Source organism: Chenopodium album, chromosome 2 (assembly GCF_948465745.1).
Source record: "Chenopodium album chromosome 2, dcCheAlbu1.1, whole genome shotgun sequence".
In the NCBI taxonomy this organism is placed as follows: domain Eukaryota; kingdom Viridiplantae; phylum Streptophyta; class Magnoliopsida; order Caryophyllales; family Amaranthaceae; genus Chenopodium; species Chenopodium album.
This window is the reverse complement of record NC_137835.1, coordinates 73,608,413-73,626,069: the sequence shown is the minus strand read 5'-3', so window position 1 is coordinate 73,626,069 and position 17,657 is coordinate 73,608,413. Positions and strand designations below refer to the sequence as shown.

Sequence of the window (17,657 nt, the reverse complement as noted above, 5' to 3'; positions counted from 1 at the left end):
GTAGGATTATTTTTAGCGGACGCCCCAAGATGAAATTATTCCGGGAAATTTTTCCTTTTGTATAAGTATATTGGTTTGGTTTCCCAATTCAAGTATGAGTAGGAATTGTGGTTTGGGTTTGAATAGGAGTTTAAGCTCTTTAGCACGTTTCTGATGGGGCTGGCCGCACGGTGCGGCAAGGTGCCATATTAGTAACCCCTCAAGTAACCTAACTTAAGTAACCCCTCTAGTAACCCCCCAGTCAAAGTTGCCCCTGACTAACTTAGTAACCCCTGACCAAGTAACCTCTGACTGACCTAGTAACCCCGATCTAGTAACCCCTGACTGAACTAGTAACCCCTAACATAGTAACCCCAAGTAACCCCTAACCGACCTAGTAACCCGTAACCAAGTAACAGACCAAGTAACCCCTAACCGACCAAGTAACCCCTAACCTAGTAACCCCTAACCAACCTAGTAACTCTTATTAACCCCCTACCTAGTAACCCCTGACCGACCTAGTAACCCCTGACCAACCTAGTAGCCCCCGACCTAGTAACCATTAACCCACACCCAAACCCACCGTAACCACCACCAACACCGACCTTTCTCAACCTCCGTCCTCAAAACCTTAAACTCCACCACACCACCACCAACTCCCGTACCACTAACAACCATTAAAATTGTTAAAAAAAAATTAAATCGAACAAATACCACAAAATTAATATTGGCTTCGAATTTCACTTGAAATCTGGCTAAAAAGACCAAATTCAGCCATGAAAACTCTAGATCTAGAGTTTTCATGGATGAATTTGGCCTTAAAACCTCTAGCTTGTTTTTCAGCGACGGAGTACGAGGAGCTTCCTTACCCCCTACCACCGCTGCTCCATTTAACTTGTTTAATTTGAGTGGGCTAACTAGAGAAGATGAAAATAGGAGAAAGAGAAAGAGGAGAGAGGAGACATAGTAGAGAGTTCGAGAAAGGGGTGTGTTTAGGTAGGAAGAAGAAAACAGAAAATAGGAGATACAATGCGGCCAGCCGCATATGAAACTTTGTGCTTAGTATTTGGTTACTAACACTATTGACAAGGTACGTTGTTGACTAAAAAAGAATTTTAAAATAAACAAATGCTTACACCCTTGACCCTTGTAGTCTTGTACACAAGATTTATTCAAGAAACTTATCAATTAAAAAAAAAAGGAAAAAATAGTTTTAGTTGTAGATTAAACTTGGATAATCCAAACTCATCGTTCCATTTTTTTTTTCCCAAGTTTGTAAACATTTATTTGAATTTTTCTATCCTAAAATAAGGACCTAATGAATCTATGATATTCATCTTATTTTTCAAGTTTTAGTAAGTTTTAATGAATTTGATAAGTTTTAAATCAATAGCGGTAATAAGGATTATCCAAGTTTAATTTAAGGGTTATTCTAAGTTGGATTTGAACTTGTTTTTTATATTTTGTTTAACGGTTTTTTCACCTTATACCTCTGAGTTTTTTTGTTTATTCACTATATATCTATGAACTCATTTCGTTGTCATTAAGAGTATATGGTGAATTTGTGTAATAATATATGGTAAATTTAAAAAATTTCAGAGATATATGGTGAATAATAAAAAATGTGTAAATTGAGATGAAGAAAGTGTAAAATTACTGAGAGAAAGTGGATAAAAATACCGAATTTCCCAAATAGTCTTACCCAAAAGCCCAATGTATCTAGGAAATCACAACTAGTTCATATACAAATAAACTTGATAATTTTGCAAATCTTTCCTCTTCCAATAACCCTTAGAGATTCTTGATTCTCATCTTTAAGACTCTCAAAGTTGACATGGTATTCTTTTTTATTTTGGACATTGCCTTGGATGATGTTATGGTCTTATGCATTGTCGTACTTCTGACTTGCTTAATAGGTTTATGTAAAGAGAGAGCTAAGGGTAATTTTGTTCATTATCCCGCTAAATTATTATTCCGTAGTTTCGTGCAATATTAAACACTTGCGGACTTGCGGTTAAAGTTGTATCTTAATGTCCAATAAAAAAGAATGACTTGCGTGGACTTGGTCCACAATAATATTATTGTGGACCCGAAGTTTATACACACCCAACTGACATTATAGTGAACATAGTGACCCTTATTTTTAACATAGTAACCTTTATTAAAACTTGTATAATTTTAATATTATTCTGAACTTGAATACGGCATTATGACCCTAATTTTAACATAGTAACCTTTATTTTTCATATTGACCATTATATAAAATATTTCATTAAAAAAATTTAACCTCTTATAGACTATATAATACCAAAATGACTTTTATTTCAACATAATGACCTTATTTTTATTATAGTGACCTTTTTTTTTTTATTAATTAAACAACCACAGTTTCTCTAATATTTAGTGGTTCACAATAAATTAGTGTAAATCAGTTTCATTTAAGAATTTGTATCAATTTCTATTTCCCAAGTCCTAGAATGGCAATAAACTTGATCTTCTATTTTATACAATGTTCCATATATATTAGGTAAGTAAATCATCCAAAGCAAGGAAATAATCACCCTATTTATAAGATACACAATTAACCTAGCTATCAAATAATACCCATTATTACCGACTTAAAAGAAAAAGATTTTCTCAATTAATTAAAATTGGAAAAACACCCAAAAAGATCACTATCCTACCTAAACTGTAAGATTACTTACAGACCCCAAATATTATCTCCAAAAATTATCATTTTCCTTTACCCTAATCACCCCTTTCAATTGTATAGCACAGCCCCAAAACTTAAGAACATCCCAAAAACCAATAATAAAAAAAAAAGATTGAATCTTTACTATTATTTTTCCCTGCTTTTTTAAATAAAAAACAATGGCAATTGTTTCTGAATTAAACGGAAACCAAAACCCGGGTTTGGATGATGGCAGTGTAACTGATGCAAAGAGCAAAAGACACCCAAGATGGACTAGGCAAGAAACTCTTACACTCATTCAGGCTAAGGAAATCACTGAAAACTCCCCTCACAAAGGCAGAAAGATCAGTTCTGCATTACTAGTTAATGCAGGTGCAGGTGCAGGTGCAGGAGCAGGAGTAGGATCATCATCGTCGTCGCCGTCGTTGTTGTTTGATAACACGGAGCCGAAGTGGGTAATGATATCATGTTACTGTAAGCAGCAAGGTGTGAAGAGGGGTCCTGCACAATGCAAGAAGAGGTGGAGTAATCTGATAGGAGATTTCAGGAAGGTGAAAAATTGGGAGTCTAAGATGGTTAATAAGGCTGATTCCTTTTGGAATATGAGGAATGATCTTAGAAAAGAGAAGAAGCTGCCTGTTACGTTCGATGTCGAAGTGTTTAAGGTTTTGGAAGGAAGGGAGACTGGTGCTGCTGGTGCTGTTTCGCCGTTGCCTTTACAGGCAGTTCCTGCTGCTGCTGCTGCTGTATCTGATGATGCTGAGTTTGGTTCCGAGGAGGGTGGCGACGACGAGGAGGTTGATGAGGAGGATGAGAAAATGCAGGATGGTGCAGAGGTTTTGTCTGAAATCAAGAATAAAGTGCAGGAGACTCTGGCAATAACAGGGAAGTCGGATGATGTTAAGTCTGCTGACAATGTGACTGAGGAACCTGTTAAGAATTTCTGCATTCAAGAACCGATTTCAGGTATTTTAAAAACCAAAAACATACAATTATTGTTTTTCTTGACGTTTGAATTTCTTGATTTTGTGCAACATAATATAAAATCTTGGCCATAAGACCATTGTATGTACATTGTACTTCGTATAAGTTTTTGAGTTTATCGCCCTTGCATTTCAACCCTTCTTTACGTCGTAAAAAGATATTGAAACATATAAAATGCCCTTTGATATCGAACAGAACCGGGATATCAGACGCCATATAAAATGGTTACAATGCCACACCTGAGTTTGTTGATTGAAACATATAAAATTATTGTTCAGTGTTGATTGAATTGATGGGTCATATTGTCTTAAGACACTCTTGGTATTGGATGACAATATTGTGTTGCACCTTTAGTTCAGTCTTAAAGAGTTGTTTTCTTTTTGCCATCTAGTGTTTTTGTATTGAAATTCAGTTTGTTTCTATGACATACATTTCTGACTGTAATTTCGTTGGGAGCAGAAGAGCAGCATCATCAAGCATTCCAGAAAAAGAACAAAAGCTCGAATCAAGGTACGAGAATGAAACACTCTATACACATTAGCTTAACCAAACCCAATAGTTCACTTGTTGCATTTTATAAATATCTATGGATTTACCCTAATCTTCGACTTAGGAATCCAAACCAAGACCAAATATGAGTATGCATATGCATTATCGGGTTATCAGTCTATTGATATCTCTGAATTCTCTACAAAACAAGCTAAACTAAATGAAATTTACTATTATCTCAGGCATTCTTCATTCTGTAATTGTTAGATAATCTGATGTCTCTTCACACTAACAGATACTCCAAAAGAATCAAGGCCAAACTTCTCTAACGAGGATTCACAAGGAAAGGGCAAAAGACAGCGATTATCTACAGATGAATGTAAAGCAAACTGCTCGGAAGAACAACTCTTAAAGGTGTTGGAGGAAAACAACAGATTGTTGAATGCACAACTCGAAAGTCACAACAAAAACTGTCAACTGGAGAGAGAACAGAGGAAACAGAACAACAATGAATTGATGTCTACACTTAGCAAGCTTACTGATGTCCTGTCTAAGATTGCTGAGAAGCTGGTGACCTGAGAATTCGAGACCTTTACCATGTAAAAGATGTCCACACCTCATAGTACCTTCAGACCATCGTCATGCATGACACAATTACTTATTATCTTTGAATTGCAAATTTTCATTTAAACATTTTGTACTTCTGATTTGTTTCACCCAAGTCCCTTTTATTTAGGTATACTAAAAACAAGGGGCAAAAATCCAGGAATCATCTTTATTTGACACACTGGATATGGCAATGGCGATTTAAAATGCATATATCAGAAGTTCATAGCACAGGATATACATTGAATGATTGAATAAACGATATAGATACTGGAATAATTGCATACTTTGCTAAAAGACCCCTGCTGTCAAACATGGGGTGCGTGTCCAAGTGTCAATCTCCGCTATTCTATACATAAATTCATATTTTGATCTGCAATTTTATACCCAAGGTGGCTAGTCAAAAGATCACACGTGATGTCTCAAACAAGATGAAGAGGAAGCAATGAAATTATGTTGATCATAAGGTGATTTTTTTTTTTCCCAATTATCAAGGTCAACAAAAGTACAGGTTAAACATAAGGTGACATCAGTCAATTCTCTTAAAATTCTTCACCTCAAATTTTGGCACCATAAGAATGAAATACTCTTGGAGACGGTTGAGTTTTCTCCAGGTTACAATTTTGGTTTCACCCAAGTCGAGTTTCGCCATTCCATTAGGGAGGCCATCATATCTTTGGAGTATGCCTTTTTCCTCCTTATATTCTGTCACAATTATGGTTCAAGCATGTGATTTCTTCACATTCTACACTGCAATTGAATCATGCCTAGACATCTCTAATTGCTCAAAGGCACAGAACAAAACTTGCTCTAACTCCTCTTAAGGCACAGATACATGGGGTCATAGAGGCAGAAGACAAATTATAGAATGCAGAACTGTACTCAACAGGCACAACAACATCTGTCAACAGTATCAACTGGACATAGAACAGAAGAAGAAAAACAACAATGCATTGACGAATATACTCAGCAAGCTTACTGATGTCCTAACTAAAACTGCGGAGACACCACAGTCTTCGATTTTGTAACCATTACCATGTAAAGACAATCACACTGCCTTCAACATATCATTGTTCGGCTTTACCCAACATAACAGGCATACCTTTCTCTGAACTGGAAGTTAACATCGAAACATTTTGTATATTGATTTGCTGCACATAAGTCACTATTTATTAAGGTACAATGTTTTGTTTATGGTACATAGATCCAGAGGATACTCATAGCAACATTTACAATTGGTCATTACAGTTGAATTGAATATCATCACTTCAAAGCACAGAATATACACTGTATGTATGAGATAGATAGTAATTCAATTTTTTTGGTCCAAAGTAAAGCATCAAGCGTCTATTAACTCATTCATGTTAGCACACGAATACTTGAGGTGAACAAAGAGTTCGAGTGTTCGACTACTTCCAAAAATGTACATCACACATGCTGTCCAGAACACAATGGACGCAAGAAGTAAAAAAATATCTGCCGTCATAAGAAAAATGAGCTGATTATTTTCATTATCATGGACAACAAAAGCCTCCCATACAAAATTGGAACTTCTGTTCTTTGTCTAATTAAAGTTAGAGTTGCCTATACTTGATGAATACAGAAATCTATAATAACACAGAATATTAAGATACACTTAAATCACAGGACTTTACATAAGACTAACCCAAAAAAATAATCTACAGGTTGAGAACGTGAACAAATCAAAACATGGATCTAACCTCTGAATTTATTTATGCAGGTACTGCCTCGACAATTTTGGCGAAGTAGAATTGTGTGGTAGTTAATCCTCTCTTTCTAATCTTCCACCCAGCCTTCTGCAATGCCCTTTCTACATCAGCCTCTGCATGCAAATATGCCCTTGTGGCTTTTGAAGGCCCTGGAAATAGCTCTCCTATTCTCTTCAATAGAGAATAAAAAAATGTTTTGGGTGCAAAACTTAGTATTAATCGATTCTCAGCCAATGAAGCAAGGTGGCCAATCATTGCATCGGCTTTATCTTGGGGGTAATGAATGAGAACGTCAAGGCAAACAACTGTATCATACTTCCCATCCAAGCTCTCCAAATCCTTCACCTCGAATTTTGGCATCACAATATTTGATGAGGGACTAGTATCGGTAATTTGAAGCTCCTCTCTTGCCTGCGTGTATAGAACAGGTTCAACATATCAAATGAAAGCAATTTACAATTTGATTAACAGAAGAGAGTGCTGATTAAGAGATTATGATTATTAAAACGATAAAATTGATCATATTGTCATACAGTCTGACAACTTGGGTGTCTACTGTAACATATATGCCACCAAATAAACCAGCTTATAAAATAAACCATGAAAGTCAGTTTATAAAACTAAACCATGAAAGTCAGTTGTACTTTTCTACTTCAGACGCTGCTCCTTGAACTAACTTTCCAAGAAGGTCGTATTGTGCTTATGCATTGAGTTCAGTTATGTCATTCTTTGTAAGTTATAAAATATGTGAATGTCATTATAACTTTTAGGTTCATAAAAGGAAACAAAGTTACTCTTTCTAGAATGGTCTAATCATGAAACTACTGCATTTGTCTTTGCTGAAAGAGCTATAGTTTATAGAAATGGAAACTTCTGTTTGATCCTGCTCAGTGTCCATGAAATTATAAACACCGAAGATCATACCAGCACCTCTGCTGCTTGAAACTCGAACATAAGAGCACTCATTGCCACTTAATGCTAAAGCATTTCAAACAGATTTTTTCTGATGACACACTGATGTACTATTGCTTGTTTATATAACATATTTGCAATGCTTAAGGGTACCATCGGTTTGGTTCAAAATGAATGCAAGAAGTACAAATTTGTAAACAAGTGGCCTTTATCTTGATTTCTAAGACTGGTGCAAAGATATCTTATAATGTTAAAGTAGCACAGAGTTATTGAATATCAGGATTAAAGCCAATTGGAAACAATCTTTCTACTGGCTTGCCACAGGGTAAGTCCGCGTACATCTGATTGAGTTGACGTTGATATTAATGTAATCGTTAGGGAAAAGTAAGGGAATCCCACACTCCCAAGCATGAGCAGATGGTAGGCTCAATTCGTGAGTTCCCCATCATCTTCACCAAGCTAGCTCACAATATACATTTATATTACTACTGTAATTCAAACTAAAAACATAATAAATTTATAATGAAATAACACTAATCTACAATTCTACTCCAACAATAAAATGTACCTTACTTAAAGTCCTATAATAATGTAACATAAACTAAAAACGCGACAATTAAATTGAGACAGTACCATTATAATACCTTACCTTCACAATATCAACATTTTATATACGTGTATATATATGACTGTATGAACGTGTAAATTATTATCGTGACAATAACACGATAAGATGAGTAGTACCTTAGCCTGGGCTTCCTGAACCATAGCAGCAGAAATATCACTAGCACAAACAAGAGCACCTTCCTTAGCCAAAGGAATAGACAAAGACCCAGTCCCACACCCAGCATCACAAACCGTAACACCACTAAGATCCCCTTCCTCCTTCAACATCATCACAACACTCTCAACAGTTTTAGCATGTCCAATCCGAATATCCAATTGAACCTTATTAACATCATCAGTCTCCCCGTAAATCTTCTTCCATCTCTGAAACCCTGTTCCGTTAAAGTATTCTCTAACAACCTCCTTATCGCTCCCGCCAACGACCTCGGCCTGCTGCTGACGCCGCTTCTCGGGGTCTGTTAGCGAGAGCAATGCTGCTAGTGCTGCGATTGATGCGGCGAGTGATCCGCCACCAATTACGGCGAGTGTTGTGGGGTTGGAGTCGATGTCGGTGATGGTGGAGAGGAGGGGTGGGAGAGCGGAGAGGGATGGTGGGGTGAGTCTGCGTTTGTGGGGGTGGAGAGAGAATGTGGTGGTGGGGTTGTTGCGAGTGAGGTGGTTCAGGGAAAGGGTGGTGGTGGTTGCTAAGGATGCCATTGGAGAAAGGAGGAGTGAACTAGTGAAGTGGGTGTTTGAAATTGAACCAAGTAATGTTTGAGTGAGTGATGTAAATGTAATCTTGGTGAGGATAGAATGTGGGTTGATTTCTGATTTTTGTGGGGTCCAACTAATCAATGTCTTCCTTTGTTTTTTCTTCCCATTTGTTTTTTAAATTTTTTTTAATTAGTTCTAAGTTTTCATTGATGATCAAGTTATTTGCTTGATTTTGTTAGTTTTGACTTGATTAGTTTGATAACTAGCTTGATTTGTCTTTAAAAAAAAAAAAAAAAAAAAAAAAAGCTTGATTTCTTAGTATAATCAATCCAATGATGATGAATTTGATTTGATTAGTGATTTATTTACATATTGTTCTTATTAATTTGTTAGTTTGATTTTACCGTTGGTCTTGTGTGCGGCCGGCCACACCGTGTGACCACTTAAAGTAACCTCTATAACATTGATTAAGTAACACCTATAATACCGATCGAGTAACCCCTATAACACTGACCGAGTAACTCTATAACAATGATGAAGTAACCCTTTTAACACTGATCAAGTAACTCCCATTACACTAGCGAAATAAAGTAACCCTTTTAACACTGATCAAGTAACTCCCATTACACTAGCGAAATAACACCTATAGTGGCTGGCCACCTAGCTAAATATAGTTACAACATAACAACTTAAAAGTGATGCGGATTGGCTTGCTAATTTTGGTGTTACAATGGAGTAAAAGTTTATTTTCTTTGAGACGGTCACTTCGGATCTTGGTGTCGTTTTATAGAAGGATTTATGCGGCCTAGTGTGGCTTGGACTAGGATGGTTTCAGATCGAACTACTTACTCATCAGAGGGGTGTAGTTAGAGCTATCCCAATGGTGATAAAATTCTTGCTTTAAAGTTTTTTTTTTATCAATAATGTATCCCAACGGTGAAAGTTCACCAAAAACATCAATAATAGTAGCTTCTATTTTTGTTGTTTTCTTTTTAGTTTTGCTTTGTTTTCTTTTGGGGCTTGCTACTCGGGTGCACAAAAAAAAAAAGCACTTTAAGTGATAAGAATGCTAACTATATTTGACTATGCAAAAGTTATCATATGTAACTAACTACGACTAGGATAATTATTTACAGTTGTTTTACTTTTTTTTTTGAAACATACAGTTGTTTTACTTTAATATCTAATTCTAGTGCTTAGCAAGTTGAGTCTTACCGTCACTAAAAAGAAAAATGTTTAGACTGTCAAATCTTGTTCTACAATTAAATCAGAAAACAACAAAAGATCTAAATAAAGCAATAAAGTAAATTAACGTACTAAAACTTCCTTCCAAACTTAGATCAATATGGATAAATGCTTCAAACTAGAGAAGCAATGCATACAAATTACGAAGTATCAAATCCTTTATAAAATTGGGCAATCATTAAGCGTAAAAGGAAAAAAAAAAAAAAAAAAAAAATCAGAAATCTAAATTTAATAAACAATCAGGGGAGATTAGTAATTAATATATATACCTCAATTTATGCAAGCACTGATAATTGAAGAGAAAAGAACATCAATTTGCTCCATGAACCGCTATCAATTTACTTATTTTAAAGTATTATACCTTTAGTACTTACTACATACAAAAAATTTGCTAGCATTGCTCAACTACCATGGGTAGGGATCGATCTTAAACATGGCTTGAGTATAGATACACAAGCTACATCATCACAATCTTTAATGTCACCAATTTTCTCCAAGAAGTCAATAGTGTAATTATATGCATAAATGGTAGTCGAGTTGACAAGGAGGAAGATAACGGGAGCATCACGAAGGCAAGTGAGTGGCACCACACTATGACCGGCATCAAAAGCTTTGGCTAGGTGTTTTTGAGCATTCGTCTTGATGAAAGGCAATATACTTAACTCCAAGGTATTGGTAATCACAAGCTTGCGAATCCATGCCCAGGTTACTGATGTTGCACCAGGTCTTCGAATTTCTATATCAGATCTCCAAATGCAGAGTGTACCAATATCATAATAAGATAGATGGAGTGTACTGTCACATACCATTAATTTTGTGCTCAAATGTTTCCCATCCAAAAGCTTTGGCAAGGGAATTATACGATATGTTTTCGGTTGATTAGTTTTAGGCCCAGAGATCATAAATCCTACACCATGGTTGCTGTTTGTCAATAAATATATACATATGCTGAATTCCATAAAAATGACAGCATAGTTATCTGTAAGCAACTTATGAGCAGCATCATCAAAGTCATACCCTTCCAACCCAAATCCAACCCAAGTACCATTTTCCGAATAGTATACCTCATACTTGTGGTACTCAAGGCTAAATCTCACAACAATAAAATGACAAACAAGATTCCTAGATGGAAGTTGAATAATGGCACCCGCCCGACTACAATCGGTTTCTGAACCATATAGCAACACAATAGGTGACTTGGGCACAACATAGACTTGGTTAGTGGCAACATTGTGTACCTCATAAGTACCATCATATAATCCCAAGAGTAACAACCCGAGGTAGAAAGTGAAGAAACTACCCTGCTTGTTGGGATTCAAGGGATTAATCTTGTATAAAGGTCCCAAATCGAACGATAAGTTAGTCAATAACCCCTTATCATACCCACTATTAATAGCATCAACATACCCATCAATGGCACAACTTTTTGGTATGTTGATAAACTTCTTAGTTTTAAAACAAAAATAACCCACCAAATCTTGTGTGTTAGTGGCAAGCCTTAAGAACAAACCACAATTAGGAACTTTAAACTTCTTCCTTAAATTATAGACAATATACCTCCATTTCTTGCACACAACAGTACACATCGCAAGAGGCTTGATTGGCAGTCTAGATAGAATCTCAAGCCACATCTCAAGAGGTAAATGTACGCGCTTACGACGCCTCCTACGCTTACCATGTTTGTTTTCCATCGTCACCTATCTACCACAATTAACAATTAACCATCAATCAAAAATTACACTTTACCAAATACTACCTCCGAATCTCCGATACAGGTTATGTGCAACGATTTGACATAAAGCAGAAAGGAAAAATGTCTAATCGTTGCCTTTGCCCATAACCTGCAACGGAGGGAGTAACATATTCAAAAGTTACAACTAATATGTAACGGGAGTAAAAAAAATTATCACGAGTATTAACTATCACGTAATAAAAATTTACTCTTTAACTGCTTTTATTTTTTTATTCAAACTAAAGCAATACGAGTACTAATTTGATGATTACTTTCATAAACTTAGTATGTTGAACCAATATTTGAGATTTTCTATTAGCAACCAAATATGATTCAATTATCTGGAAAAATCACATAATTTTAGGAATATGAAATTCAATTATCAAATTAGGCTCATAAATTTCTTTGCTAGCAACATAATCGGTGGTTATAATCCTTCATAATCTTAGTAATAGAATTAATAATTGAGAATTTCGAACCCTAAACTTAATGCATTGACAATTAAATTAAATTAGATGAAAGATGAACCCAGATTGTGAAATTGATATGATGAATACTAAAAGAAACAACAACTTACCTCATAAATGGAGAACGTGGAGTGCAATGATGATGAATTGATGAGTGCGCTTCAATGGAGATGTTAAGTGCATTTCATCAGGTTTTTTTCTCCTTATTTATTCACAACAATTAAATGGGCCATTAATAAAAGCCCTAACATGTCCATTCATAAATGGGTCAGATCCGTCCAATAAGTAAGTGGCTTGGGTCTTTTTATGGTTAATTATTACAGTATTACTCCATCCGTTTTTAAATATAAATACTTGTTCCATTTTTCCAGGCCATATGAGGAGTTTTAAGAAAAATTGGAGAAAGTAAAAAAATATGGAGGCAGTGGGGTTGGTGGAAGAATAAAACATTGTAAAAATCAAAAGTAGTAGAGAGAATTAGAAGAGAGAAAATATGAAATTAATAAAATATGATTTACGTTGGGTCCACTAGTTGAGAGAAATGAATTAATTATTGTAAAAGGTTTCCAAATAAGAAAATTGAGCAAATATTTAAAAACGGTTATAAAAGAAAAGTGGTGCAAGTATTTAAAATCGGAGGGAATAATACCTATACAGCTACACCTAAGGGTGCTAATCGGGTGAGCCGGACCCGAACTATATATGGTCAGATTGACTCATGTTTATTTAAGTTTATTCGAATTTGAGTCGAGCTCACGCACAACTTTACGAGTCGAGGTTTGACCGAGCTGAACTCAAACTATTCACGAAGAATCTTGACTTTTTATTATCTTTGGTTTTTTTTTTTTTTTTTTTTTTTTTTTATTTTTTATTGTTAATTATTAAAATTTTAATTTTGCGATGAGTTAATTATTTATAATGAAAATACTAACTTCAAATTGTGTAATATCTATACAATTATGGTAAATATAAGGAAAATTTTCATTAATACACCCCGACTTTTGTTAATAGTACACCCTCTCTAATTATATTTACCAGCGGTACACCATACCTAATGATGTAATTCTTTGTGAATAATATACAATCAATCTTAACCCTTTCATGGTATTATTAGAGCAGGTTGTTCCTTCAACCTAATTTTTTTTCCCTACCCCGCATTATTCCTATGGCTGCCAACATCATTCCTAATTAATGATGTTGGACCCTTTTTTTTTTTTTTTTTTTTTTTTGAAACTTTGTTGTTGAAGCTAATTGTGCTCTTATTATTGTCAACCTCACTAATATTAATTATCAAACTCAATTCAAGCAAAAGAAAAAAATATGTAAATTGTGAATCAATTATAATGATTTACTAATTTTCTACTAATATGTTAGTATATTAGGGGTTAATTTGTAACACATTAGACTTTTTTTCGCTGTTTATAATATTAAAAGAAAACCACCATTGGTTTTGTCTTCCCATTTGTTTTTTATACGGTAAATGACGCATACCGCTATGTACCACTAAATCAACGTACCACAATATACCACTAATAAATTTTGTAATGCAAAAACAATGTAACATGTACTTCTCTCTCTCTCTCTTTTTTTTTTTTTTTTCCTTTTTTTTTTTTTTAATTTGTTAACATGCCGTTATAATTTTGCTAGTTTGACTATTTTTGTAGCAAAGGATTAGATTTTAATTTGTTAACAATTAACAAACTGTTAAAATTTTGCTAGTTTGACCATTTTTGTAGCAAATGATTAGGTTTTAGCTATAATTAATTAATGCTCCTTAATTTTGGAGTAACACTATGCCCGAAGTAGACAATTAAGAAACAACCAAACACAATACAGGATCCACTTACAAAGCTAATTTCATGTTTTGCAGGTTAATCAAGCATCCAACACGAGCAGCTCTCACAATGATACAAATGTGTTTTTCTTCATTATCATCAAAAAGGGGGAAAAAAAAAAACTTGGATTAGTATCATCATCCTGAATCAGTGACAACAAAGTTAATTTACATAGGCATAAGGTAACTTTGAATCGAGTCTTCAAGACAACTATGCCCAAAAGTCTACCATTTAATATTACAAGGTGGCAATCATATTATACACATTCTAGCAGTAACTTATCGGCTATCTCACTTCCAACTCTGAGTTGCATGTATCCACTACTTCAAGCCTCAGCAGCCTTCTCACTAGATGCAGCCTCTGAGCTGCTACCATACAACTTTGCACGCTTTGCTAGTTTGCTGTATAGTCGTTTACCTGAAGTTGTTGAAATAGAGCTAATTTAAATACATGCAGCCTATAAAGTTTTTGCAAGAGGGCATTCCAGAGCATAAAAGGCTCAATTTTTTGCGGCTCTATGTCAACCGCAATGGTCATTTCAGCAGTTTACTGTGTGTGAGTCCACTTCTTTACTTAAGTGTCGGTATGCTACAATGTCCATATATGTACTCTTGAATATCGACCTATAAATCAAACAATTAACCAACCAAAGAGATTATCAGTAACTATAAAACAACGAGCTATTTATCAAGCAGATTTCTTGCACCATGAACTAGACTGGGTGGGGGGTTTATTCTATTAAACTTACAGACAGTTTGTTCTATCATTATTACAGAAGTTTGTACCTGTAAAAAAACTTGCAGGAATCAGAATCTCTATGAAGCACCCCCTTCCTGCTTCCCTTGCCATCTGTTTCCATACCTAGGCCAGGCCTTGCCAAGGCATTCGATATGTATCCCTTGTCAAATAATTGTGCCTGGAATGTGACAAGATTGTGATCCAAAAAGTTAAATCGTCAGTGCTCTCAATAATTATGTATACAAACAACTGTGTAATTGGCATCAGCGAAAAATCACCTTTCAATTTGCACAAGATTGCGTAACTTCATCCCACTGCTTATGACTTATGAGTTCCCCAGTCATCAAAGAAGAAAACATTTTTCCCCATATTATCAACGTGTCACCCCACAGCAACCTACCTCAGCAATCAGAGCCTACATTTCAAAATTCTTAGATGAGGATGGTGCCTAGGCGCCTAGCCATCTTCTACAAGAATCATACCTCAACTACATCTCTAAATATTATATACATTGACTAACGAGAAATTTAAACTGATGAACCTCAAATGTGTAACCAATCTGGTTCAACCTCATGGTCTACATAAACAACCAAATATTTGTGAAATAAATTCATAAAACTGGTCCTCAGAAAATACAAACTAAATGAAGATTTCATAATCCGATCATTACAATTATGCTTGGAAGTTGGAATACAGCGTAATGTAATAATATTTACCTGGAAGCTTATTAACTATTGTTCATGCTTTCTCTGCATGTTTGAGGATGAGATGAGAGCCTTTTCCTGCATTGCATCTATTTTCATCCTGACACAGAAGTGAGGCATATGTCAACACCTTACAAAGATATTACGAGAAAGTAGCATGTTATAGGTAAACCATGGACGTAAAGGTGTCAAGTATTGTTTGAGGAGACAAAGCAAGATCTTTGGTTATCAGATTTACAAAACACACAACATAGCAGTCTCTCAAAATGAAATAGGAGGTCAAACGACAGACAATTTTTAGTATCTGTGTATTAGCCTTTTGTTTTCTCAATAGTTAAAGTTAAATCCTCTCCAACTATCCAACCACCCGAGTTTCAAATTATTCAAATCATTCAAGAGGAAAAACAAAGCTAAAAGCAATCTGCTTTAATGAAATGAAAGAAAAACAGTATAGAAAAGTATGCGTCTACAAATGCTATATAATACCTTATCTCAAAAAACTGAGATTAAATCATAACAATTCCATCGTCAACTAATTAATTAACCCTTAGACATTATGCAAGCATTTAGGATAACCAAAGTAAACCAGTGCATGTTCTGTAGAAGGGCTAAAGAAACACATTCTAAACAGGCCAAGCAATTCACATGCAAACCCGGCAGAAGCAATGCAAGTAGTAACTCCTTGTGCAGGAGAAATAATGTAGGCTAAGACACTGATGCATGAGAAAAGGTCAGGAGAGTACCACTTAAAAAGTCAGCAACTGTTCCTGTTGACCAATTCAGTGAAGCCTGTTCAACAGAGCACCTGAAGGGAGCTTCTGGTTGGTTTAAAGATAGCCTATCCACAAAGCAATCAAGTTTAAAACATAGCTATTGTAGATGTACATGCAAATCACAGAATAAACCTAGTTCATGTTTCCTAACTTAGCAGCCACATATATTTTTATGTAATACATGTACATATACAACAAGTATCATAAACCGACAGGGAAATGAAGCACAGTTAAACACGTTTTATTTATTTATTTTTGGTAGGAGAATATACTAATCAATTTTACAAAACCTAAGTAAGCACCGCCTAAATTTCTATTTCAAGCTGGACAGATCTTAATTCATATACAAAACCGATGATTGTTCCCTTCCAGAGTTGAAATTTTCGTTTTCAAAACTTTTGAAGTAATTAAGAAAACTGATAAGGAATAAACCTAATTTCACAAATAGTATTCAGAGATTCTCTTGATCAGATTAAACGCACAAGAATATACAATTCTACAACTTATCCTTCCAGTAGGAGCTATATATTAAACATGTGATCATATTAAAGACTACAGAATTGGGGCATATATCTATGATTAATCAGAAATCCCGATGGACCAGGAAAAATATGTTACTTTATTACTAAACAATGAAAAACATTCTGAAATCATACGAGCAAGATTAACCATAATCAATAAGCTAGCCTCTGTTACAGAAAAGGAGAACTCACCAGTGAATACACCACTCGGAACAGCAGCTCTAGCAAAGGTTATGTCATCTTGAACCACATGCCGGTAGATTAATATAGCTAGTGAATGCATCTATTCAACCTATAAGATATAATCCATTATATCTTCAGAAACCATCAAATTACTCAAATTAAGAAAGTAACCATCACTCATATTGATTGCATATTTACATTTCTCTAAAATTTTCTATATTTCAATTACCATTAATTTAAAAATTAAGCATGGCTCGGAAATTATCTAGTATAGCCTAAAAGTGACTTCCGCATGTGATTTAATTTTGTTTGGGGCTACACCCAATTTAGCTTGGCCTGGTTGGGTGGGATACAGAAAAAACCAAGAAGTTTTTGCCAGACTACTCCAACCAGCCGAAAGCATGAGATCACTTTGTACTATTCCTCCCCCTCCAACTACAAATTCCTAGAAATTAACTTGTAAACGTACCTTCCACACTGTCAAGCAATCTTGATTAATTCCTTTCTCCCCTTTCTTGGAAAGAACTGATGCAGCTGCATTGGACCTCGAAGTTGTTACACTAGGACATCTTAAGATAAGATGATTCTTCCTTGCTTCATCTTCCAAGGACTCAGTAGCTCTACTTCCCTCATCATTCTTAGTGTTCCTGCCTTTGGATGAAACACTCTTTGCCAGTCCCTCAAATAGGGAGGAAAATTGTACCATGGTTCTGGAGATTAATTATTAGCAAATCAATTGACACTCTT

The 17,657-nt window shown here is 35.2% G+C and overlaps 3 protein-coding genes across 5 annotated transcripts; 1 reads left to right on the top strand and 2 right to left on the bottom strand.

Moving 5' to 3' along the window:
• The first annotated feature begins 2,798 nt into the window (after nucleotides 1-2,798).
• Nucleotides 2,799-4,723, top strand: LOC145575471 (trihelix transcription factor ASR3-like). The gene is made up of 3 exons (XM_081633341.1): nucleotides 2,799-3,637; nucleotides 4,115-4,165; nucleotides 4,440-4,723. The coding sequence occupies exons 1-3, from the start codon at nucleotides 2,851-2,853 to the stop codon at nucleotides 4,721-4,723; spliced, it is 1,122 nt and encodes a 373-aa protein (XP_081489467.1). The 5' UTR covers nucleotides 2,799-2,850.
• Nucleotides 4,724-6,235: 1,512 nt separating this feature from the next.
• LOC145600563 (magnesium protoporphyrin IX methyltransferase, chloroplastic-like) lies at nucleotides 6,236-8,751 on the bottom strand. Its single transcript, XM_081656448.1, has 2 exons — nucleotides 8,137-8,751; nucleotides 6,236-6,891 (listed from the first exon to the last, which is right to left on the bottom strand). The coding sequence occupies exons 1-2, from the start codon at nucleotides 8,713-8,715 to the stop codon at nucleotides 6,484-6,486; spliced, it is 987 nt and encodes a 328-aa protein (XP_081512574.1). The 5' UTR covers nucleotides 8,716-8,751; the 3' UTR covers nucleotides 6,236-6,483.
• A 1,408-nt stretch (nucleotides 8,752-10,159) lies between these two features.
• On the bottom strand, nucleotides 10,160-12,410 carry LOC145587369 (uncharacterized). Of its 3 annotated transcripts, XR_014101255.1 has the most exons (3): nucleotides 12,267-12,410; nucleotides 11,515-11,658; nucleotides 10,160-10,864 (listed from the first exon to the last, which is right to left on the bottom strand). XR_014101255.1 is itself a non-coding variant. In XM_081644106.1 (2 exons), exon 2 carries the CDS (start codon nucleotides 11,646-11,648, stop codon nucleotides 10,359-10,361), a length of 1,290 nt encoding a protein of 429 aa, XP_081500232.1. In that variant the 5' UTR covers nucleotides 11,649-11,658; nucleotides 12,267-12,410; the 3' UTR covers nucleotides 10,160-10,358. The 3 variants fall into 3 exon arrangements, 2 of the variants coding, with proteins under 2 accessions (XP_081500232.1, XP_081500240.1); XM_081644106.1 differs by having other exon boundaries at nucleotides 10,160-11,658; XM_081644114.1 differs by having other exon boundaries at nucleotides 10,160-11,654; nucleotides 12,267-12,399.
• Nucleotides 12,411-17,657: the final 5,247 nt, after the last annotated feature.